The following is a 23,840-nucleotide window of genomic DNA, read 5'->3' as shown; positions in this document are numbered from 1 at the left end:
AATTTCCTCTTTATTTCTATAGAATAAGATATTCATAGCTGCCCCCAGTGTATTGTCTTGTGTGAGAAAAACAGAATGGAAAGGAGGGGAAAGAATAGCAGAGTCCCATTATGTGTCCAGAAAAAAAAAGCAATCAAATCTCTCTGCTGCCCTCTACTCTGCAAAGTAATTCAGGAACAGAAGTAACTGGTTCTGGATGTTCAAGCCTTAATTTTAACAATTGCACCTATGCAAATGTGAAAGGATTTAAAATGTGCCTGTGGGAGAAGGGGTTTATTGGTTTGTTTTGCTTTTGTTTTATTACAAATTTTGTGTTTTCATTTTGTATTTTTATGCTGTGAACCACTCTGTGATCTTCAGATGAAGAGTGACATTCAAAAAATAAATAAATGCTGATGTTTATGGTGGGCTGATCCTATATTCTGAACACTAGCAAAATATTAAGAACACACAAATACTTTAGTCATAAAGACCCATTGAAAAGAAACCCACATTTATTTCAGTGGGTCTACTCTGAGTATGAGTAATGCTGGCTAACACCCATATAGATAGGGTACTGAGTGGACTTCAGGCTGCTACAATTATCTGGTAAGTTACTATTATTAGTTACTTGCTCTCAGTCAGTTTAGAGCTATAAAAAAGCCACCAGGATCTCAGAGTCAGAACAGATTTTTTCTAATATACAAAAGTGAAGCTTGTCAGGAGTTGATCCACTGCCCTAAAGTACTGCCATCAACTGGACCAGAAATACTTGTGTGCTAAAGGGAGAAGGGGGGAAATACATTTTCAAGTCCTGATAGTAAGTATTTTTCTCACTGCTAAGTAATGACTGCATGAATGCCTTTTAGATCTAACTGATCTGTTTGAATGGATTTTTTTTTTGGGGGGGTGCCTGTTTACGTGGACATCTTTGTTGAATGATGGTGGTGACCCTACGGAGTCTAGTATATAGGGCATGGTGGAAGCTGAGAGTTAATTGGGTCTGTGTTCTTGGAGAATAAACGAGTTTTCCATGTTGGACCTCACCAGAGGAACTCCGCCCCCCCCCAAAAAATAGATGGGCATTTCCATTCAAATAGTGTGTGTGGTGTCGTGTCATGTGATCGATTGTGCGGGTTGGGACTTACCTGCCCCCTCCCAACATTTTATTCCGGAGCAACCAGTCCTTGGAGGAAATGCACTCTGCACCTGCTCAAGGACACTTTTGCAGCGCAGAATGAGCGCCGGCAGGGATGCCGGCTCAGAATGATAGCCTGGCCTCTTCCCCTCATCTCCATTACCCCCCGCTTTTCATTTTGCCAGAGCCCCCCACCCCTCCAGGACGGCCGGGGAATTCTCCAGTTTCCCCGAGTCCCTGGGTGTATTTATAGCTTCACGGCGCTTCCAGCCTAAAATAACCCGGCTGGGCCAGAGAGAGGGGCCCAGGCGGCGCGGCCAGGGCGCTGAGAGAGGAGGAGGAGGGGGGGCGGCCAGGGCGCGCGTGTGCTGCGTCGGGACAGCTGCAGCCGGGCCGGGGCTCGCTTGGAATGCGGGAGCGGGCTGCGCACCGGGACTTTTATGGAAACTTGCAGAGCCCGGCGCTGCTGAAGCCGCAGCCAAGGGGCGCGCGGCGGCGGCGGCAACAGCAGCAGCAGCACCACCAGCAGACGGTAGCAGCAGCAGCAGCAGCAGAAGCAGAGCAGCTTCCCAGCTTCCCTCCCGCCCACCCAGCCGCTGGGATTATCTGGAGACGCAGAGCGAAGCGCGCAGAGGGCTCTCAGGTACGGGAAGCTGCCTTCGGGGGCACGAGAGAGTGTTTGGTTTTGTTTTGGCGCGAAGGTCGGCCTGAGAGGCGGGCGTTTTGGCGCGCAATGAGGCGAGGGAGCCCCAGGGGGGACGGTCGCGAGGGAGAGCTCTCTCCCTCTACAAACAAGAGCCAGCCTCAGGTTCCCTTTGGCTTGACCTTGTCCAGTTTGACTTGTATTTTGTCCTTAATTCGGTCTTCCTGTGACAGGAGAGAGGGAGGGCTAGCAACCCCTCTCCATCCCCCATGGATTTTTTTTTTTAAATTGGCACAGTGAAAATTCCTTTTTCTACCCCCTCTTCTCTCCACCAGTCAGCGCGATCTGTTTCATGTCTCCTCAGACGGTCGAATTTCTCTGTCGTTCTTCTCTCGCTCCCCCCACACCCACCCGTCGCGGGGCTTTAGTTTCCCTTGACGTCCGAAGAGCAACAGTTGGCGCACATTCTTGTCTAGACTAGAAACGGGTTTTATTTGGAAGAACATTCTGGGGGCTTCGCTGTGGGTCCCTTTGCAGCTTCTGAGTTGGTCGGGCTTGTTGTGCATTTACAGCCCTGAAGAAGCAGGCTGTTGCTTGTGTGGCACCGCTGGAACAGCCTAATAAATCCGTTTCCAACCAGGGCCCTCTTCTATTCTGAAACAAAACTCCCTTGGACATATCGCAACGCTCAAAATCCAGAGCCAGCAGCTCTCACATATATTTTTTTTTAATGAAATGGCAATTGAATGCAACTTTCCCAGGGCGAGGGGTGGGTTGTGGAAGGGAGTTGAACTAAGTCCTGGAGAGAACATCTTGGATTAATGCAGGTGCCTTTTCTGCTTTCCCGAGGTCAGAAACCTTTTGCTGAAAGGTGTGGAACTGATCAGTGGCTAAGGAGATGACAACTAGGAATAAGGTGCTGAGCTAATATTAGAGCAAGGGGGTGGCGGCAGCAGCAGCAGTAGCGATAGTGTCGCCAGATAAGTGGGTGGGTGATCTCTAAACCCGGCTCAGCAAACCTTTCTTGCTCTTGTCATTTGTTCCTCTTGTAGTAGTGATTTTGCCTTGCTTTGTGCTAATGAGATGTGAGAAAGCTGGTCTGGGTGACACTGATAATCTTCATAATTCATTAAAAGTTGCTCCTCAAAGTTTCAAGTGTTTTAGCTGCTTGTATCCACTGCATAGCCTTATTCCGTGCTGAAATGTACAGAGAAAGATATAATCATAAATGGAAAGGCAAAAGGTTTGGTCAGTGGAACCAAAGAAAACCTAAACTAGAAAGCCCAAAGCTTCTTGTTTAGGAGATATATCTTTTACAAGTGAATCAGGGGTGTGAGGTTTGTGCATAAAATATCAGCCAATTTTAGGTAGAATATTTTGAATTTAAGACTTTTTGAATAAGAGGGGTGTGCTACGAGTGTATGCACCTTTATGAATGCTTAACAGACTGCTTTCAGAAATACTTTTGCATTAAAAAATATACTAGATTTGGTGCTAAATAGAAATATTCATTTTGTTTTGTGTACCGAGATATCTTCAACCATACGTTCTATTAAACGAGGTGGGGGAGCAAGCGTGGTTGCCTTTTATTTTATATCATCATGTAGCTGATCTATTTTACTAAATGAAACCTATTTTTCATTGTGACACTTCTCAAAGCTCTGGTGATATTTTATCGCAAGGAGGTCTGTGTGAATGCCAGCCCAACTGGAGCAGTTTCTCTGTAAAACCCTAAATGTACATATATGCAAGTAATGGTCAGTACTATTATGTGAATGGCAAAGTGCACAATCAGATCTGACCTCTGCAATGAACCTACTAGATTACCCTTTCCCAACCAGCTGCCCTCTAGATGTTTTGGACTACAATTCCCATCATCCAGGGTTCACCTGAGATATTTTGACATCAGAGGCGGATCACAAATTGGCATGAGAAGGAGTGAGTTAAAATCTACGTCAAGAACAAGGAAGGAATAAAGATCTACATCAGGATCTGATGCCCATGTGGATCCTGCCACCTGAGGCAGTTGCCTCATCTTGCCTCTTGGGTGGAACAGCCTTGCCACCATTGGCTGTTCTGTCTGGGACTGGTGGAAACTGTGGTCTAAAACATCTGCACTGTATTTCAGTACTGTCCATGCTGACTAGAGATGGCTTTCCAGGGTTTCAGACAGGGTTTTCTCCCAGCTCTACCTAGAGACCCTGAGGATTGAATTTGAGACCTTTTGCACATAAATAACATGTTCTGTCACTGAGCTATGACTCTCCCTCATGTAGCCTACCTGATATCTGGTTTCTGTGCAGGCCCAACTGTCATCGGCATCTTATACACTTACAGGTTCCTGATAGGCAGTTTTGGGATTTAAAGGAAAATGCCATTTTATTTTAATTAGTGTGTATTTATGTGTACCTAGAATATCGCCCAAGTATGTAGAAGCCACTACCTTATTTTTGGCTGCCCCATTTCACTTCCACACTGATAAGTTCTAAACCACATAAGTAATTAGAGGGAACTGCAACAAAATGTTTCGGTGTATCTTCACCTCCGTGTCACCAAGGTTAGCTGGCCCTCAGGTGACAATGCTGGATCCAGGACTCCCCGAAGACCTCGTCCAGAACAGACTGCATACTCACTTCCTGAACATGGGAACCACCTACCTGCAGTACATCCGTCTTGTCAGGATTCAGTCTTGGTTTATTGACCTTCATTGAGCCCATTACCAAATCCAGGCACCAGTCCAGCACCTACGTAGCCTCACATGACTCAGATGACAAACAGAACTGTGTTTCAATGATACACTGATGACAGCTCACTCCAATCTTCTGATGACCTTACTTAGCAGTTTCATCCACATGTTGAAGAGCATGGGCGTCACGATGAATAATACCTTGCAGGACTTCACAGCACAGCTGTTGGGGCCCAAGCAGAAGTCCCCCAATGTTATTTCCTAAAAATGGCTCAGGAAGTAGGAATTATGTCATCATATCAGCATGCCTGCAACTCCCATTACACAGAATCGATCCAGCAAGATACCATGACTGGTAGCATCAAAAACCTTGGAGAGATCCAGGAGAATCAGCAGGTTTTGCTCTCCCTATCTCTCTCCATACACCATCAAAGAACCAAGGGTTGTTTCAGTTCCAACCAGCCCTGAACATGGATAAAAGAGGCCACCATCTTCTCAGGCACCTTGTCCCTAAAAGGGGATATCAGTGACCAGGTGATAGTTGTTAGTCTCATGAATCCAAATAGGGCTTCTTAAGGAACAGCTATGCTACAGCTCCTGGCACCTTCACACAAAGAAGAATCCATGACCACATGAACCCACCCAGTCAATCCCTTCCAGATAGTTTTGATCAAGAGCAATCCTGTTTTGAACTAGGTAAAATAGTTTATTATAACAGTTTATTTGCAGTTGTTATGTGAATATTTAAACTGAATGTATTCTGGTTTAACTGCAATAAGGCACCAGGACTAAGGTGGTAATCTGAAATCCAAGTTTTGAGGAGGGACTGAAAAGGAAATCAAGAATAGTAGTTGCATTCCAAGAATAAGGGGCAACAAGGAAAAATGGCTAGCATCATTTAAGGGAACTGGAGACCTTTGGACAGGTGCTGGTGGGTATAAATGTATAGGACGGCTTGTACTATTTATTTTATTTTTAATAAAGCAGTGCCCCCATGCCATATGGCATATTGCTTTTGAAACTGAAGCTTTTTTATTATGATGCAGAGTTCAAAGGCAAAAAAGAGAGTAGAACATTCTTCTGACTGCAGAAACTCTCTTGTATGACCCAAGCAGCTCTTTGAATCGTAGCCTAAGATTTATTTTTTTAATAGGACTATTCAAAGCAGATATGAAGTGGTGTTTCTATAAAAATGTTATAAAGTGACCCAGAAATTTGGGGTGGGGGTGCCGAGGAAGTTAATGTTCTTCAGTACCTTGGAGCACGTTGTTTCCGACGCCTGTTCCAAATTGTTGGTATCCTGGGAATCTTCCTTTGATCCCAATGGTGGCAGCTATTGGTTAACTTGACATCTGCAAATCACTACTGGAATGAAAACTGCTAGGCTTTGCACATTCATATTTAATTCATATGCTAGGCAATGAAGCTGGTTTCATTGTTTTCTGTGTTTGCGGTTTTACTGATAGCAGTGGATGAGCATTTTTGTCCTTTGTGCAGCCTCCTCTTCTTGAAATCATAAAATAATGCAACATCACTGTTTGTAGATTCTGATGAGAAAATAAAAAGGGGTAAGATGGTGTGGTGATGTGTGATGACTTCCACATATGGATGTGGAAAAAGTAATTCAGTTAACAAGATCAAGGAAGATGTTTTGGAACAATGTGCTCCTTTTTCTAATTTATGTGCTGCAAGTTTGCAGTGAAATGGAAACTGGCAGCTATTGTCCAGGACATGCTGTTAAGGACTTTTTTTCTTTCTTTTTTAAAAGTAGACATACGTATAATGACTGGACAACTACCACAACCTAAACCCTGAAATAAAGTAAAACTCAATGAGAAATGTAATGTTGAATATAAAATTCAGCTCTGTGAAGCCTTTGAAAAGTTCAAGAGATCACATGGAAATTGTACAAAGCAGCCAGCAAGCTTCAAAAAAAAAAAAGTGACCAGACTGGTGGAGTGATGGGGAATTAATGATTTTGAGGCAACTCTGTTCACTTGCTGACATAAGCTCTATTTCTACAGCCTTGCATGGTATAATGCAAGGATCAGGAACATGCAGTCCTCCAGATGTTGCTGGATTAAATCTTCCAGCATCCTTGATCATTAGCAACGCTGGCTGGGGACTGGATTCCAACAGGTTCCCCATCAACAAAATGTCAGTCATGCTCAGTAACTCCCTAGTCTACCCTGCCTGGTGCTTTTCTTCTTAGATGTATCTTTGAGTGTCTAAAATGCCATTTTGTCGTTGGCTCATATGGATCTGCCCTGTTTATGGCTTGAAGATAATACCTGGTGTCCAAGGTCTTTGTTCTAGAGCAGGCATGTTCAACACGTACATTGTGATCTACTGGTAGATTGTGGGGTGTTCCTGGTAGATCCTGGTAGATCTTTGGCCCCTCAGTGATCTCCTCCTCCCCCCAAGAAGGAGAAAAACAACAACTGTGGTTCCTAAAAAGCTCAAGAACTTTGGCTTCCTAAAGAAAGCTCAGCAACTTTGGTCCATTCAACGACAATGGGTAGATCACTGCCAGTTTTTTTATACTGTAAGTAGATTGCAGCCTATTGGGAGTTGGACGTCCCTGCTCTAGAGAGTATCCCCCCCATATATTTTGATCCCATCCCTATTCCCACATAAGATCAACAACATTCTGTAGCTTGACTGTGGATTAGACATGAGCTACTTCTGAATTGTGGAGGATTACAACTTTTTACTCTGGTTAACAGAGCGTGGTTTGCCTGAACATTTTTTTATATTTCAATGTGCTTTAAGAATAAAGTGATTTTGAAAAGTGAAAGAAAGAAATGAGGAAATGGGGTAGGGTTCCTAATTAAGTAACTATCCTTACCTATTTTTTTACAAACTTGTAATTCAGGTCTTGTTATATCTGCACATGTTGCCAGGTGTTCAGGCAGTGTTATTTGCCAGAAGTGCTTGTTCTCACTTGTGTTGAAACAAGAATACTGGTACGTTTTGTTTCACATGTCGATCCTTTCTGTGAAGATCTATTTCTGTTATTGGTGTGCTATTGAACTGTTGCAATAGGCTTTACTTCCTACAGGATGACCATTTGACTGCATCTTGATGTTATTATGTATAGCTGACATGTCCTCTTCCCCCTGAAGTACTATGCAAGCTATAGCTTGAGGAACAACCCACAAGAAGGGTTAAAATGGTAAATCAAGAGAAGGAGAGCACCCAAGGCATGCATTTTGCAGATGTCAGAGCACCTAGTCTCTTACTTTTTAAAGACTGTGCAGAAAAATAGCTTATGATTATTTAAGTTTATGATTTTAAAAATATATATATTTGGTTATATCCTCCATGTGCACACATGCAGAATGTTGTTTTTATTTTCCTTTTTTAAAAAATTGGTTTTGACTGTCAAAATCTTCAGCAAGAAGTATATAGCCCTGATTATTATTTTTTACTACCAACTGCATTACCACAATGATGTGTTTATGTGCATGCAAACACATCCATGCAAGGGCACCCAACTAACACCCAACAGCAGCAATTGTATCAGTGTTGCCTCTGTCCCTCTACTTGTACATACAGGCATTACATCAGGACACCTGTTCTGTAAGAGGAAGTTTTGCCTGCTGTACTCTCATCACTGAGAACTTTTTCAGCCCAGGGCCGGTCCACTGTCCCTCAGACCTTGTGGGGGGTCCGGACTATATTTTGAAGGGGGTAAAAATGAATGAATTCCTATGCCCCACAAATAACCCACCCCACACCACAAATGCATTTTAAATAAAAGGGCACATTCTACTCATGTAAAAACACGCTGATTCCCGGACTGTCCGTGGGCCAGATTTAGAAGGCGATTCGGCTGGATCCGGCTCCCGGGCCTTAGTTTGCCTACCCATGACTTAGAATCTCTAAGTATTAACCTTACTGAGTCTGGCAGAGGGGGCAAGAGCAGCCTCAGCTGCTGAGAGACCTTCTGCTATTCTAGAGCAGCTAGCAGGAAGAAAGTAAATGATAGCTCCATTAGCTTATTGAGCTGCCATAAGTCTTTTTAGCAGCCAGAAGATCCTACATCTATTTGTCACCTATGTAACACATACATGACAAATATGAAATGTTGGATCAAATAATAGACTCTTCATAAATCAGATTATTAATGTCTAGTGAATCTACCATCTGCTATACTGAAGAGGTTATCAATATTGTCAAATTGCCCCTGCCTTTTCAGGCATGTACTATTTGGACAGGCCTTCACAATATGAATTTATCTTTTTAGCCAACAAGTATCTATACATTTCCCCCACATTTTAAATTATTTGATACATATTTATGGGCTGATTTTATCATATCAGTTGTAAGTTGTCTTGATGTACTTCATGTGGACTATAAATTCCTGTATGTAATTATGCATGTGGGTACATGAATGCATACAAAGAGTTTTGTGAATAGAGCTTTCTTCCAGCTATTATTAAAAGCAAAGTTGCTATCATAGAAATGGCTGTCAGCACCTTACATGCATAGCCTGCTCATGTATCCACATTCAGAAGCATGTTGAATAGTTGAGCTGCATGGCCAGAAAATGGTGAAGAGGTTACTCCAGCAAATAATATAAAATTCAAATACTCCCCTCCTTTTTTGGGAAAAAAAAGAAGTATGTGCTATAGAATTTTCAGAAAAGAGATATATGTTCAAAATGTTTCTATTGTATAGAAAACATATATTTGGAGACAGTGCGAATAGAGAACCAATGATAACTTTGAATAGTAAAACAATGCAACAGCTCGCATGTGGCACTTCTTAAACTCTGACTCCTGGCAACTTATCTGTTTAAGAGTGGCACTCATCATGTGCCCCTTTTCCAATGGGTAATGATGTTAACAAAATAATAGTGCTTAAACGCCTTAAGCATTGCTTCTTGACTTTTTATGGTTGCCATGACAGTGCAATTGGAATGCTAGTCCTTACCCCCAATTTTCTTCCAAAATAGGTTTTGATGGAGTATACTCTCCATAGTACTCTGGCTGCAGCCCATATAAAGCTGTTTCTGTATATTACTGGCATAAAACTGTGGTCAATTACCTTGGCCTTGGAAGCAAGACAGGGTTGGAAAAACTTGTTTTCTATATAGGGTTGGATTAAGGGAGTGCCTGCCTGCGCACCTGCCTTCAAACTTCTGTCCCTTTAAGAGAAGCAAACTGCATATGTATAAATATGCATTATTTAAAATACAATGGATAGTTTCCTAGTGGATAAACAACTTTGGGGGGTGGCAATGGAATGGGGGAAAGATGAAGGGAGTTTAACTCCTTCTATCCCTACCCACTATTATCTTCCCAAGCAGCTTGTATGTCACATCACCACCAGCTGCATTTTTTGGATGGTCTTCATGGGCAGCCCCATGTAGACCACACCATAGCAGCCTAATCTGGAGCATGAAATGCTGGTCTGGTTTCTCTTCCCATGTGTGCAGCTAGTGTATAAGGCAAAACTGGTAAGAAGCATTCCTTGGCAACTGTTGCAATCTAGCCATTTAGAACTTGGGCTGGATCCAGATTGCAAACAGGCTGTTGCAGGAAGTCCAACCCTGCCCAGAACAGGCTGTACACCTTATTCCTGTCCAAAAGAGTCTCTCTCTTGTCTGGATTTAGCTTCTTAGTGAGTGAAATGATAAATACATACAAGCCACCATGTGCTAACACTCCACATCTGCTAGCAAGTGACTCTCCCAAGGCAAAATTACTTCATTCAAGCCGGGGAAGTAATTTCAACTACAAGAATGTGGGAATCAGAGGCCATTAGCTTGGTCCCTTGTAGCAGATATTAGACTTCTTTGAAACTTTTGCAGACAACCAATCTCTTTTCATTTCCCCTCTTAACAATTTATGTGAAGGCTTAATCAGGACGCAGTTTTTACTGTGGTGATATAACGGGCTAGAAGAAGGAATGGGGGAAATATTAGAAAAATCTGAGATTGAGCTCATCTGCAAATATGTGGTTCATTCCGGAGCTAATGTGGTTTAGTGGTTAGAGGGTTTGAACAGGACTGAACAGGCCAAGCCACTTCATATCTCTCAGCCTAACTTACATAGCATGTTTGTTGTGAGGATAAAATAGGGAAATGTACCGTGTACGATACCTTGTTCTCCTTGGGGGAAAGCTGTGATATAAACAGAATAACACTTCTATGTGGATATGAGGCCTTAATGTTCTATAAGACATGTTTACAGGCTTCCAACCTCACTGGAAATGTAAATGCACAGTTTGAATTTACTGGGAGGCAGAGGACTCAAGGACCCTACTTTATTCTCTACTGGGATAGAAACTGCAGGGACCTAGTACTTGAGTACTTAGAGAGGGAGAGGGAGAGAGAGAGAGAACCACCACCACCCTCCTTTTTATATATATCAACCAAGTGAGGTAATATCTCTTTTTTTCCTTACAAAGGTAAAGCCTGGACACATCCATTTTTGCACACTGCTGCTGCTAGATCACAGAAAGTAGCCATGAATGACGTTGCACAGAAGACAGAGGTATGTATGGTGGTATGAAGGGGGAAGTACAAACAACAAACTCTGGCTTTATTATAGTAGCCTAAATTAAATAATATAATATAACCAAGAGACTTAGATCCTTGATTCTCAGCATGTGAAGTGGGCAACTGTAGAGTGACGGGATGGTTGTCAGGGAATGCACACATCTTAGGGCTCTGCATATTTTCACTCTGTCCAGAAAACTGTGTGAGTTCACATGCACAAGGGGAAAAAGCATGCAAAGATCATCATCTACTGTTACTGAATGAATGGGGAAGCCACATTTGATAGGATTTCCATTTGTTGCACAAACTGTTCCTAAGATGTACATCTGACTTCTAGCCCAAGAATCGCGCACGCATGTGTGTGTGTAATCCTAAAGCAAAAATTGTAGAGTATTTCAGTTTAAAACAGTACAATTGTCAAACTGTGAAGTTGTTCTGTGGCATTAAAATAAATGGAAAAGTAAAGAGAGGGAAAATCTACACTATCCAGGCAAAAGTCTGTTTCAATTAGCAATTGTGTTGTTTTTTTAATAACAAATTTTTCTAGACATGACAGTGATCCATCTGTTATTGGAAGCTTTAGGTTTAGGTTTAATACAAAAGCAACTTCATGAGAGCTTCCTATACCTGTGCAAAAGAAAGAGTTTGTTTTTCTCTTTAAAAGCAAACATTGTAAATGCAGCTCAGGTTCCAATTTATTTCCTGTCTCTTCAAAAGTCTCACATTCTGTCTAATATTCCATGCAATTTCTCTTCATCTGCTTCTACCATCTTTCTCTTGTCTTTGCCTTCTCCCTGTCTTCACAAAGATTCTGCTTTCTTCGTCTAAACCTGTCCCAAAGTCCTATGTGCCCAAACTTCGAAAGGGTGATGTAAAGGATAAATTCGAAGCCATGCAGAAAGCAAGGGAAGAAAGAAATCAAAGGCGATCTAGAGATGAGAAGCAAAGAAGAAAAGAACAGTATGTTAGAGAAAGAGAATGGAGCAGGCGGAAGCAGGAGGTCAATTCCTTTGCAAAAATTCATTTCTGTTACTTTTATTTCCTTTCAAGCTTTTAAAAATAACTTGCCAACTTCTACACTGCAGTACAAATAAATATACTTTGATCCAGCTATATAAACTATTTTATAACCTTGCATAAACTCTCTAGATTTATTTACGTTTTAAATCCTTCAAAAAAACAAGTGAAAATTTATGTTTCTCATTCATTATTTCAGATGATAGAACTACTTGCTTCTGATGACGAGGAAGAAAAGTCTAAAGTTGAGAAAGCTTATGTTCCAAAACTAACAGGTAAGAATTAAGAGTCTATTTTGCAAGAGATTGGACCTCCGTCACCTATCCTTTGGTAACAGCTCATGTTGATTACTGCAACACTCTGTGGGGCTGCCAACTTTTAAGAAGTTCTGCAGCTGTGGGTAGTACAGAATGCTGTGGCTTGCCTCCTGACAGGGATAGGAGGGCACAAAGAATGTATCTGACCAACTGCATTGGCTGTCTTCATGCTTCCTTCCAGGACCAATAAAAAATGCTGGCGATCATCTCTAAAGCTTTCTATGGTCTACGGCCTTGAGGAACTCCATTAAGCCCCCAGTCAACACATTCCTGCCTCCTTCCTTAGGAGGTGTGTTGCTCTGCATTCTATGTCTTAGATAAATCTACAAAAGCAAGGCGCACCGTGGTGCTGCCTATGCTCTAGAGCAGCGATGGGTTAACCTTTTTCCTCCCCCCCCCAATAATATTTATTAAGTTTCCAACAAATACAACACATACTGTAAAACCAATAAAACAAAAATGGAGAAAAAGGAAAGAAAAAGAAAAAAGGCATAAAACAAATAACCAAAAATATAACCACAAACAAACAATAAAAATTAATTAGTTAACTAAGTTTCCAACTTCATGAAAGTATTACTTGACTTCCTCTAATCTCTTCCATCTAAATTTCCTTGTAACTGAATGTAGCAGTTTTCCAATATCATTATTGAAAAAACAATATTCCGATTATTATCAATTTTTTAAACTTTCCTTAACATTCTATATTTCATTTATTTAATTTATCCTAATTTAATCCTAGGCCTGTTTAGTACTTTCAAGTAACTACTAATCTTTAATATTACAATATTTATTCAAATAATCTTTAAATTTCTTCTAGTCTTCTTGATATTCCTCTTCTTTCTGGTCGCGGATTCTCCCAGTGAGATAAGCCAGCTCCATAAAGTCCATCATCTTCATCTGCCTGGATTAACCTTTTTCCTATGAAGGGCAATTGACCCATGGTGAAAGTCATTCAGGAGCCATACAGCACCACATGGCTGTATAATACGCTTTCTGTGTGCCATCCCATCTCCCGACCACATGAAAATTACGCCAAGGACAGTAGCATGTCCCCCACAAGCTGCAAGTTCCCTATCCAAGCTGTAAACTATGCTTCTGTTCAACTTGCTACCTCCTCCTTCACATTTCTAAACAAATATATTTATGCTAATGAAAACTAGTGTTTTACGAATGATGGATAGTCAGGTGATAAACTGAGCTGTTCGTTTTTCCCTTTTGTTTTTCATAGGGACTGTCAAAGGGAAGTTTGCAGAAATGGAAAAGCAGAGGCAGGAGGAAGAAAGGAAAAGAATGGAAGAGGAGAGGAAGCGGAGGATTGAACAAGACATGATAGAGAAAAGGAAAATTCAGAGAGAACTAGCAAAGAAAGCACAAGAGGTAGGCTTATAGTAATTTACAATATCCCATTCAAATGTTAAAATAAAAAACCCTAGCCATTTAAATTATAAACAGTAGTCTTCCACTTCTTACTTCCAAGACAAACAGTGCATTTGAAGCATCAGGTGGTATATGGAGCTTTTCCTACCACATCAGTATTTTATTTACTATAACTATGTATTCTTCCATTCAATTACGTTGGGCGTTTGAAACATTTTGTTTGTTTGCCTACATAGTCACAGAGTGTCATATTCAGCAATGAAGGAGATACAATGTTCTGATGTTTTAAATTGCTGAAAATACAATTTGACCGCAGCAGCAAATGTTTATTTGCAAAATGGACGAGTTGCATTTGAATGTTAAGAGACTAACTGAACCTGGCTTGACTGTACTTGGTCCTCTCTGCAGAAAATGGGTAAAACCAGGGCAAGTTAAAAAGTCTCTTACCTACCGTACTGACACTGAATATCAATTCTGTAGCCATTTGTGAATGCAACATAGCCACATTCTTCCTTGGGGAGTGTCATATTTGGTGTGTTGCCTGCATTCTTAGCATTCAGTATTAAAACGCCATTTTCTTTATGAGAATTGGGTGCTAGGATCAGGTGTCTCATGCTTTAATTTCCAAATGTGTGTATATGTATGAATGACTGGTTGCTGTCAATAGAAAGATGTCCTGTGCTGTGCCGGTACAACCACACTAATCAAGTCAATTTGCCAGTAATGCTCATGTACCTCTCAGGCTTATAAGATGCAACATGTCGCAAGATGTTGAAATATATGTTTTCTGATATTTGAAGAATGAGAGAAGTAGAGAAAAGGTTATGTAAGGCAGTTTTTTACTGGTTTGAATAAGCTAAGAAATAAAATGCTCTTCTATTTGCATACGGAGGGAGAACAGGTGAATTGCACTCGGAGTTTCTGTAAAGGATCTGTATGACTTATTAAAGTGTTTTTGTATTTTGAAATTGATAATCGATCAGTTCAAAAGCATTTCTGAGGCCGGTATTTTGTATGAAGAATGATTTGCTTGTTTCATGGGATGAAATGTACAGAAGCAATTAAGATGCTTGTGATCTAACACTAATTTTGGGACACGGCTTTTGTCCAGATCTTGTACTACAAGCCATTGCTCACAACTAGAAAGTAAATGCCATTAGAAGTTCCAGTGTTCCTTTACGGCATTGAGGAAGATTGGGGATTTTTTGCCCCATGAGCCCAAATAGCTGCTTGGGTTAACTTGTCTACTGTGCTACTGAAAGCTTCTTTCAAACAGGATAATTTGTGCAGCCATGCTTTCTTTAAAGCATTCCTTTCCAGCTTAACTCCTAAGAGCTGCTTTAAACATTATGGTCAGAAGCCACCAGAAAGCCCATGCAGTGTTCCCTGCTGATTGCATGCTTCACCTTTATACTTCTGTGGAGCTGGCAGTTCCAGAAGTACAAATACTACATATGACAGGAGAGGCAAGATGTTAGCTTTACATGCTGCAGAGCCGTAGCTGCAGGGGGGTGGCTAGCCAGGTTTTTTGCCCCGGGTGAAGCCTCCATTGGGGTGCCATTGAGGTTACCTGCCTGTGTGTGCAAGCAAATGCACACGAGGAGTGCCAAACTGGGTCTTTGACCCGAGTAAAATAAAGCCTACTTCCGCCCCTGCATGCTGTGTGTTGTGCTGAATGTTGAGACGGGCTTTTGGGTGACCTCCATACAGACACTGTAGCATTTAAATTTACCCATAACTTATGATCACCGGAAAGATGCCCTTTTAGATGCCCTTCTTTCTCTTGTTTTACAATGCAACAAACATTCATTGTTGCTGTAGACAGTAACTAAGCCACCCTCAGCCTGCCAGAAATTCTGGTATTCTCAGTATCATAATGAAAGGTGAAGCATGAGTAATAAAGGTCTAACTGAACAGTTAGCCTTACGGACTGTGGCAATAGTAGTTGCCAAATATTTAATTGAAGCAGAGAATGCCTGTGTAGTGTGGGAACTAGTATGTAAAGGATGGTTTTACACATTAGATATTCACACTAGATGTTATAGGCACCCTTAAGTAACAATGTACTCCACACCCTATCAAATGAATACAGTGTGTGAAATTCAGGAAAGCTACCGTGCACTGCTCTGGTTTTGCCAGAAGCGGCTTAGTCATGCTGGCCACATGACCCAGAAAAACTGTCTGCAGACAAACGTCGGCTCCCTCGGCCAGTAAAGCGAGATGAGCGCCGCAACCCCAGAGTCATTTGCGACTGGACTTAACTGTCAGGAGTCCTTTACCTTTACCTTTAATTGTTTTTGTTGTACTTATATTTATAATTACCGGTATATCCTGCCTTTCCCCCCAGACCTAATCCAATCTCATTCCCAGACATTAACCAGGAAGCAAGAGCTTGATCCACTCTGATCACATTTGAGTATTTTTAAAGGGATATATGCAAAATTTTACATGTGGCTCATAGCTGATGGACCTACGTATCCATAAATGAGCACAAAATAGGGTTGTGTGAAGGAATCGCCACATAGCCTTGGCCAGACATTGTTCTCTAGGGGAAAATCTCAACCCAGTAAGCACGTTAGGCTGTGGAGAAAGATACAAATTAAGTGCGCTGTTCTGTGCATAGGTGAATGCAGGATATCTCTGCAGCAGTAGCAAGGATTTTAAAGGCTTTCCAGATGGCAGGGACAGGGAGACTGTGCTTTTCCAGTGAATATGCTTCAGCTCAGTTCACCTGTTACCAACCCTTCACCAGCCATCTACTCCAGGTCTCCTGGGGCTTGCTGGTTTTGCTGCTTGTCCAGCACATCACAGGCCATGGCACAAAATTAGTGGGTTGTGTTCAGCGTGGGAGCTTTCTAGCTGCTGCACATGGTGTACAATGGAGGCGGGCATGCTAAAGTCTGAACCTCTTGTACAGTTGAGGTAAATACCTCTGGAGAGCAATGTCTGACCAGCGGCTGCTTAGATTAGATGTACACACTGGAAGCGCACCTTTTAATGCCACATTTCGATTTGTCATTCGGCACAATATTTTCATATTTTAAAATGTTTTTGCAAGGGGGAGCCAAAGAGTCAAAGTAACATTATTGTGTGAAATTCTTATTTAATAGATTGATGAGCAGTTAAACAATTCGGGAAGCGAATCGGCATCGGAGGTAATCAGACTTCTTTACCATGAAACATTCACCTATTTGTGACTCACTGTTTATTACATATCTAGTAATGGCCGGGTTAAACAAAAACACTTGGGAAAGACACGAAAGCACACTTTGCTAGCAGAGACAGTATACTATCAGACTGATCAGTGCTTTCGGCACTCGCCATGAGGTAAATGTGACCAGAATTACAATTACTTTTGCTTCTTTACACTGTTACTTTTCTTGGCTCTTTGTCATTTGCCGGTAACCGTTGATGACATGGACGCCTGCACATTATTTTACAATGCTGTTTCTTAATGTTTACTTAATCTGCTTCTGGCCAGGGCTGAAGGGAATGGTAGCGTAATACAATTGGAAGGCACCATGTTGCTTAGCTCTATTCTTACAGTAATGTGAAGTGCATTCTGAAATGAGGTCAGTAGCCCCAAGGTAAATGTTGTGGTCTCATAAACCCTAAGGCAGCTACTATATTTACTGCTTGAATTGATGTAATGCCATTACAGACACATTGTATGTGGCCTGTGGGCTATCTGCAGACAGCGCTATCTTGATTCCACTATGGCAGTTGCAATACATCTACATACAGTAATTAACAGAATTAGGAGTGCATCTACCCATTATGGTTTGAGACAACTTTTTTTCCAAAAGTTGTGGAACAAGTTAATAGCCAAATGATTAACTAGACACAAGAGTGTCTTAATTAAAGCCAGCTTAGGCTTTCAGAGCTGTTCACTTTCTAAGATTGTCTTTATGAAGTCCTTTGAATTTTTTATGTTATTTGCCTTGGCAGTATCTTTTAAAATTTAAGATCCCTCAAGAAACTGGCTACATTTTAAATGACTAAGATTTAGGTAGTCCCAGATGGGAAAGGACTCTTGCTTGAAGCTAAGCCGATCTGCATCTGGTCAGTACTTGAGTGTGGGATTGCTTGAGAATCCTAGTCTTAAATTCTATAATGGGAGAAAACATTAAAATCTAGTGAATAAAAATGACATTGCTGTGGTTTCTGAACTCCCCACACCCCATGGACCACTTGAAAATTGCTGATGGACTTGGCAGGCCACTTAACGGTTTTCCTGCCTGTTGTAGCAATTTTAACAGCTGTGGTAGATGCTGTGTGATTTTTCATTGTATTTTAATTGCTATTTGTTGTGTTGTATTTTAACGCTGCAATCTGAAATTTATAGATGGTAGTAGAATAAAATACAAGAAACAAAAGAAGCAATGAAAAGCAATATGAGTATTTAATATCAACATGCCTTGGACCACCTCAACAAAAGTTCATGGGCCATTGAAAGTCTATGAATCATAGTTTGGGTACTCCTGTTCTAATGTATTTACCAGAAATTAGGCTAACCAAACGTTTTCAGATATCCTACCATGATTTCATGGAGTGTAACTACCATCTACTGACAGTCATCAAAATAGCTGCTCCTGCATGAAAGTGAATTCTTCTGCATAGTGGATGAGGAGCATAGAATCTGACACAAGGATTACTACACTGCTGCATGGTCCCACAATTTTACGATGCTCTTTGTGTGGTACCACCAGTTCGTAACACCATGGTGTTTTTCTGTATTGTTTTGTTTTTTTGACGTGGAAAGTAGGTTTGAGGACAGAAGAGGGTGCCATCCCAGGGCTGTGTGTATGTGTGTGTGTGATCTTCTTTTCTTAGCAAGTGTTGTAATCGGAATTTTAATACTGATGTGTGGTAGATCTGTGTCTGTATTAGTAGCACTGCACTTCCCACATATTCATTTATATCACATTCACCGAAGTGGCACAAATAGGAGTGCCCTGCCCGCTAGATATGGTCCAGATAAACATGGACCTTCTATAGTTTTATTTGAGCATATGCCCCAGGCATTTAATAACCATATCTGCTCTATTTATTCAAGAGCATCCTTTCACACGTCACAACATCTACCTAGATCAGATTAGAAAAGGGTATTTACTACATTTGGAGCTAATCTCCTGTACCCCCCACCCATCTTTTAATGCTTGAAAAGTAGAAGCAAAGCTCAGTTTAATAGATGTAGTTGTCTTGAGATAACTCTTATCAACTTAAGGACCTGGTAAAGCAGCATATCAGTGTCAAATCAGGTGCTCATCTTCTATCCGGACTGGGTTTTTATCTGAATGACCTGAACTTTTGAGAAAAAGATAAATGGAGTTACAATACGTTGGAGTCTCTCATTTGTCACGGACTTACTAGCTGGTTTAGGCAAGTCCCTCTTAGCTTCTCCATGAGCAATATAGGAATAATACTGACCTACCTTACAGGGTTGTTGTAAGGACTACAAACAGTTTCATAGATATATATTATTCTGCTGAATGTTCAGAAGTGCTAAACTGATGGCACGATTCAAATATTCACAAATGATTGACAGCAGCTGTGCCCAGAGCTGGAGCAGCATCTCCTCCTGATGCCATTTTGCTACCCTAAAGACAGTCAGCTGTGGCCACAGATTTTGTCCAGACATCCTCCAAGCAATTGAACATTTTGGCAGAAGCGTAATTCTTCACAGGCAGTAGTAGTTGCACAGTCCAAATGTTCACGGTGACATTTGTTTTTAACAACAGGAAGGTGATGATTCATTGCTAGTGACAGTAGTTCCCATAAAACCTAGCAAAACACCTGGGAAGATGAAAATAAGTTTTGAGGACCTAGAGAGAGAGAGAGAAGAACAAGAAAGGCGAAAGCTTGAAGAAGAAAAGCGATTGAGATATGAGCAGGAAAAGCAAGCTCTCAGGGAAGTCAAATATTTCTCACCAGATGTGGTAAGCAAGATTGCGGGGGGAACCCCTTGCATGTTGACCCTAAGCATGCTTCATTGGAAAAAGGCTCCCGTTATTACGGCAAAACTTGCTTCCAACTAAGTGGATTCAGGAGTGCACGGAAATCTGGGATTTTAAGACTGCATGCATTTAGTATCATGAGGATTTAAGTCGGAATAACAAACTTTTGTATATAGGATGAAGATGAAATGCTTGACAGCGAAAGAAAAGAATCACCCAGCCCTGGCAAAGTGAAACTAACATTTGAAGAATTGGAAAGACAGAGACAAGAAAATCAGAAAAGGCAAGCAGAAGAAGAGGCGAGGCAACGTCTGGAAGAGGAAAAACGTGCATTTGAGGAGGCAAGGCAGCAAATGGTAAGCATATGGAGCAAAATATGGTCTTAGTGGAGGATGGATGGACTTGGAGACATGTATGCCTGACCATATGAAAATTCAAAGCAGGGGGACACATGCAACCCTACCTCAATACTCTCTCACGCATCATGTCCTGCGTGAATCCTTATGTTGTGCAGCGTACTTCCACTTGCATTTGCTTGAATATTACTTGAATTACTGTGCTATTTAATTATAACTATTTTAGCTTCCATGCATGACCTTTGGTATATTTTAGTGGGAAGGGGGTGGGAATCTATATACATTATTTTAATACTAAAACTTTTTATTGGTTATTTTTAAAAGTTCAATACCTCCCAAATTTGCTGCACCTTTCATCATCATCATTATTATTTACATGTTTTTTTTCTCTCTCCTGAAAGCTAAATGAAGATTATGATGATCAGGAAAATGAAAATTCCGTCAAGGAGTTCCGTCCTGGGAAACTGATACTTACCTTTGAGGAAATAGAAAGGCAAAGGCAAGAAGAAGAAAAAAAGAGAACAGAAGAGGAAGCCAGAAGGCGCATAGAAGAAGAGAAAAAGGCATTTGCTGAAGCAAGAAAAAGCATGGTAGGTCATTTATTTATTCATAAAAATACTTGTATACCACTATTTCACACAAAAATACAGAGTAGTTTGCCAGTTATATCTATACAATAAAAACTATGTAAGACTTTTAAACCACAGAGCGTCAACAAACTATCCTCGAAGTATTCCTAGTTGCTTGGATAAGCCTGGCCACATAGAAACATTTTTAGCAAACACTTTAAGGTCAAGGGGAGGTGCCTACTAAATCTCTCTTGGAAGGACTGGGCTGATGACACTATATGCGCCATTTCATGTCAGTGTCAACTGAGCCTCAACAACTTGCATGATGACCAGCGCATCTTAATCACTTTGGTGGCATCTCTCTCTCTCCGTACACACAAGAGGAGGAATCCAACAGCTTAGTGGTCAAGGCAAACTGTAGCAGGAAAACCAACTAGTCCATAGGCTTCAACAAACTTGCTCTTCCATGGACTTAGACCCAGCAGTCTCCACGACAGGCGTTTCCCACCAAATTTCCCTTGCAGTGCCCATGTCTTCCCCTTTCTGTTGCAAGAGCTCCCCCACCATATTTGCAGAGAGGAACCCAATGGTCCAAGTGTAAATCACCTCCCTCACATCTCCTAGGGGTGCAAGTTATGCTCATGGGATTATAATCTGCAGAAGATCGGAAACACACTGTTCTGTTTCAATTTACTGAAATTAGCACATGTAAATACAAAGCATGTCCTTCAAGAACTCGTTTCTATTAACTGGTCCCTGTCCCATAACTCTGTTTCATGTGAGCTTGGCAGTGGCGTAGCGTGGGGGGTGCAGGGGGGGCCGGCCGCACCGGGCGCAACATCTGGGGTTAGGGCAAATCCACGGGTTAGGGGGCGCAAATCCACGGGTTAGGGGGCGCAAATCCACGGGTTAGGGGGCCAAATTACTTGCCTTGCCCCGGGTGCTGACAACCCACGCTACGCCACTGGAGCTTGGCAAAGGGAAAGGCTAGCAGTTTAAGAAGTTTGGATAAAAATTACAATCCTCTAATTTAGCTCAGAGAAAGAGCACTTCCCATTATGGTCTTGGAGCTACTAATAAGTAAATAGGGATTGCAACCATTGTGCAGAGGGTAAGGATTGCATCTGGTGAGGAAATGGAGCATGTGGTGTTTTGTTTTAAATGTGGGAACATCACGGAGCATTTGGTTTCAATTTCCTATTTGGAAGAACTGATTAGTGCCCAGATCCTGTGTCAGTGTTCTGCTGGCAGTGTTTGTAGGGTTGGATTTATTTAGTATTTCACTTTTCACAATCCTTTAATACATTAATGTGCTTTGGTACATTAACATCTTACCTTTCCCCGTCAAGGTGTAACTTCCATATACATAACTGCCCTGTCGACTGAAGGTGTAGGGGTGTGTGTGTGTGAGTGAATGAGAAAGAGAGAGAGAGAGAGAGAGAGAGAGAGAGAGAGAGAGAGAGAGAGAGAGGGAATCAGTGTTCATTATGAGGATGTTGATTGCCTTAATTTCAATGGAGATTTTATCCAAGTAAGAAGTGATGTTTTATATCAAACCCTTAGTGTAGAGTCACAAATAAGCAAACATATCACAACAATAATTAAGCATAGCTGCACCTTAAACCAAAAAACACCTGTACATATAAATTTTATAGGTTTGGAGCAAGCCTGCAAAGAATGCCTAGCTGAAGCTGATTTTCTTAGTTCTTTCTTCCAGTAAGGCCCTGCCATCACCCCTGAAAAGCTTTTCCAAAGGCTTTTGCTGAATTGAGAAGGAAGGATAACATGGGCGTAGCCAGGATTTTTGTTGGGGGGGCAGGATTTTTGTTAGGGGGGCAGAACTGACGTGATTGGTCAGTTAGTTAAGTATTTCTATTGTTTTACTTGATCTGGGGGAGAAACTGCCCCCCCCTGGCTACGCCCCTTGAGGTAAAGGAGAAGGGATACTCAAAAATCATATAGAAGCACTTTTTGTGAGTGCCAGAGGTTTGTTGGGGGCTCTTGAGGAGCCAAATAAAGTAAACCTCTTTCAGGGTCTCTCTAGATCCAAGTCACTTTGTGGATCTAAATTATAATATAATGGGATGCTCAACACAAATGTAATTTTTCATCAGTGCAATGATAAAACTATTTCAAACAGAGTCCAGATGATGAGCTTTCGCCAATGTCTAAAACTGTATCCCAAGAATCTCTCACACCTGGAAAACTGGAAATTAACTTTGAGGAGCTACTGAGACAAAAAATGGAAGAAGAAAAGAGGCGTACAGAAGAGGAGCGCCGACAAAAACTGGAAATGGAAAAGCAGGAATTTGAGCAGCTCAGACAAGAAATGGGAGAGGTCTGTCAATTCTTAACATGAATTGTTGTGATAAGCGCATGCAGAATTTTCTGCTTCTTGAATTAATACAAGGGGCGAGAAAAGCATGCAGTTTAAAAGCTTGTTGTGAAAATTATAGTTAGTAGCTAACTGGACTTCAATATAAATAGCAGGCAGTGTGTTGCGGACCCAGGCAATTCAATGCCGCTGCTCAAAGCAATGTAAATTACATAATTAACAGTGCGTTATTTAAGCACTGCACATTTAGGGGGGGTTTTTTGGTATTATTTGATTGTCAATAACCTTGTGGCATATTTTCCTTTAAATAGGAAGAGGAGGAGTGTGAAACCTTTGAGCTAAGCAGGGAATATGAGGAGCTAATAAAATTAAAAAGAAGTGGTTCTATTCAAGCGAAGAGCTTGAAGAAAAAGTTTGAGAAAATTGGGCAGCTCTCCGAAGAAGAAATACAGAAAAAAATTGAAGAAGAAAGAGCAAGGAGAAGAGCTATGGATCAGGAAATAAAAGAAAGGGAAGCAGAGAAATTTCAAGAGGTAGGTCCCATTTTCAATTCAGTGGCTGCCTTGCGCTAGCTCTTGCTAGGGCTTGTGTGGCAACCACAAGACTTGAAGCCTTACTGACAGCACTGTTTGTGTAAACCTATCTCCACATGGTTACTACTTTGCATAACTGGATCCTATGGGATGGTGGGAATGTTTCAATGTAGTAACTGCAGGTAGGAAAGGTCACATATGGTTACGAAATTTATATGTTGCTGCATTGTGTGATCCACCCACGGGAAACTTGCAACCACAATACAGACAGGTACTGTTATCAACCAAAGGAGCAGTATTCTGAATCTGCCTTGTGATAATGTCTGAGCACCACTGGCTTGGCTGAACAGGTCTTGTGGTTTTTTTTAAACCATTTTGAAAAAATGCCAAAGTGCTTTTTCAAAAAAATATTCACATAGTGTGCA

At 41.4% G+C, this 23,840-nt stretch overlaps 1 protein-coding gene across 14 annotated transcripts in view; it reads left to right on the top strand.

Moving 5' to 3' along the window:
• The first annotated feature begins 588 nt into the window (after positions 1 to 588).
• Positions 589 to 23,840, top strand: part of NEXN (nexilin F-actin binding protein) — a 29,136-nt gene continuing 5,884 nt past the window's right edge. Inside the window, exons 1-11 of one of the 14 annotated variants that reach the window (XM_083620988.1) lie at positions 667 to 799; positions 10,864 to 10,949; positions 11,763 to 11,954; positions 12,171 to 12,246; positions 13,517 to 13,665; positions 16,776 to 16,820; positions 19,407 to 19,604; positions 19,799 to 19,978; positions 20,380 to 20,568; positions 22,688 to 22,885; positions 23,194 to 23,415. In XM_083620988.1, coding sequence (XP_083477114.1) covers positions 10,923 to 10,949; positions 11,763 to 11,954; positions 12,171 to 12,246; positions 13,517 to 13,665; positions 16,776 to 16,820; positions 19,407 to 19,604; positions 19,799 to 19,978; positions 20,380 to 20,568; positions 22,688 to 22,885; positions 23,194 to 23,415 — 1,476 coding nt within the window. In that variant the 5' untranslated portion in view covers positions 667 to 799; positions 10,864 to 10,922. Of the gene's footprint in view, positions 800 to 1,414; positions 1,761 to 1,809; positions 2,588 to 10,863; positions 10,950 to 11,762; positions 11,955 to 12,170; positions 12,247 to 13,516; positions 13,666 to 16,775; positions 16,821 to 19,406; positions 19,605 to 19,798; positions 19,979 to 20,379; positions 20,569 to 22,687; positions 22,886 to 23,193; positions 23,416 to 23,840 lie in introns of those variants that run through there. The other 13 variants (XM_083620982.1, XM_083620989.1, XM_083620991.1 and 10 more) reach the window with 13 other exon arrangements.

This window comes from Podarcis filfolensis (genome assembly GCF_964270895.1).
Source record: "Podarcis filfolensis genome assembly, chromosome: 6".
Lineage (NCBI taxonomy): Eukaryota > Metazoa > Chordata > Lepidosauria > Squamata > Lacertidae > Podarcis > Podarcis filfolensis.
The sequence above is the reverse complement of the archived record's forward strand: the minus strand, read 5'-3'. Positions and strand labels throughout refer to the sequence as shown.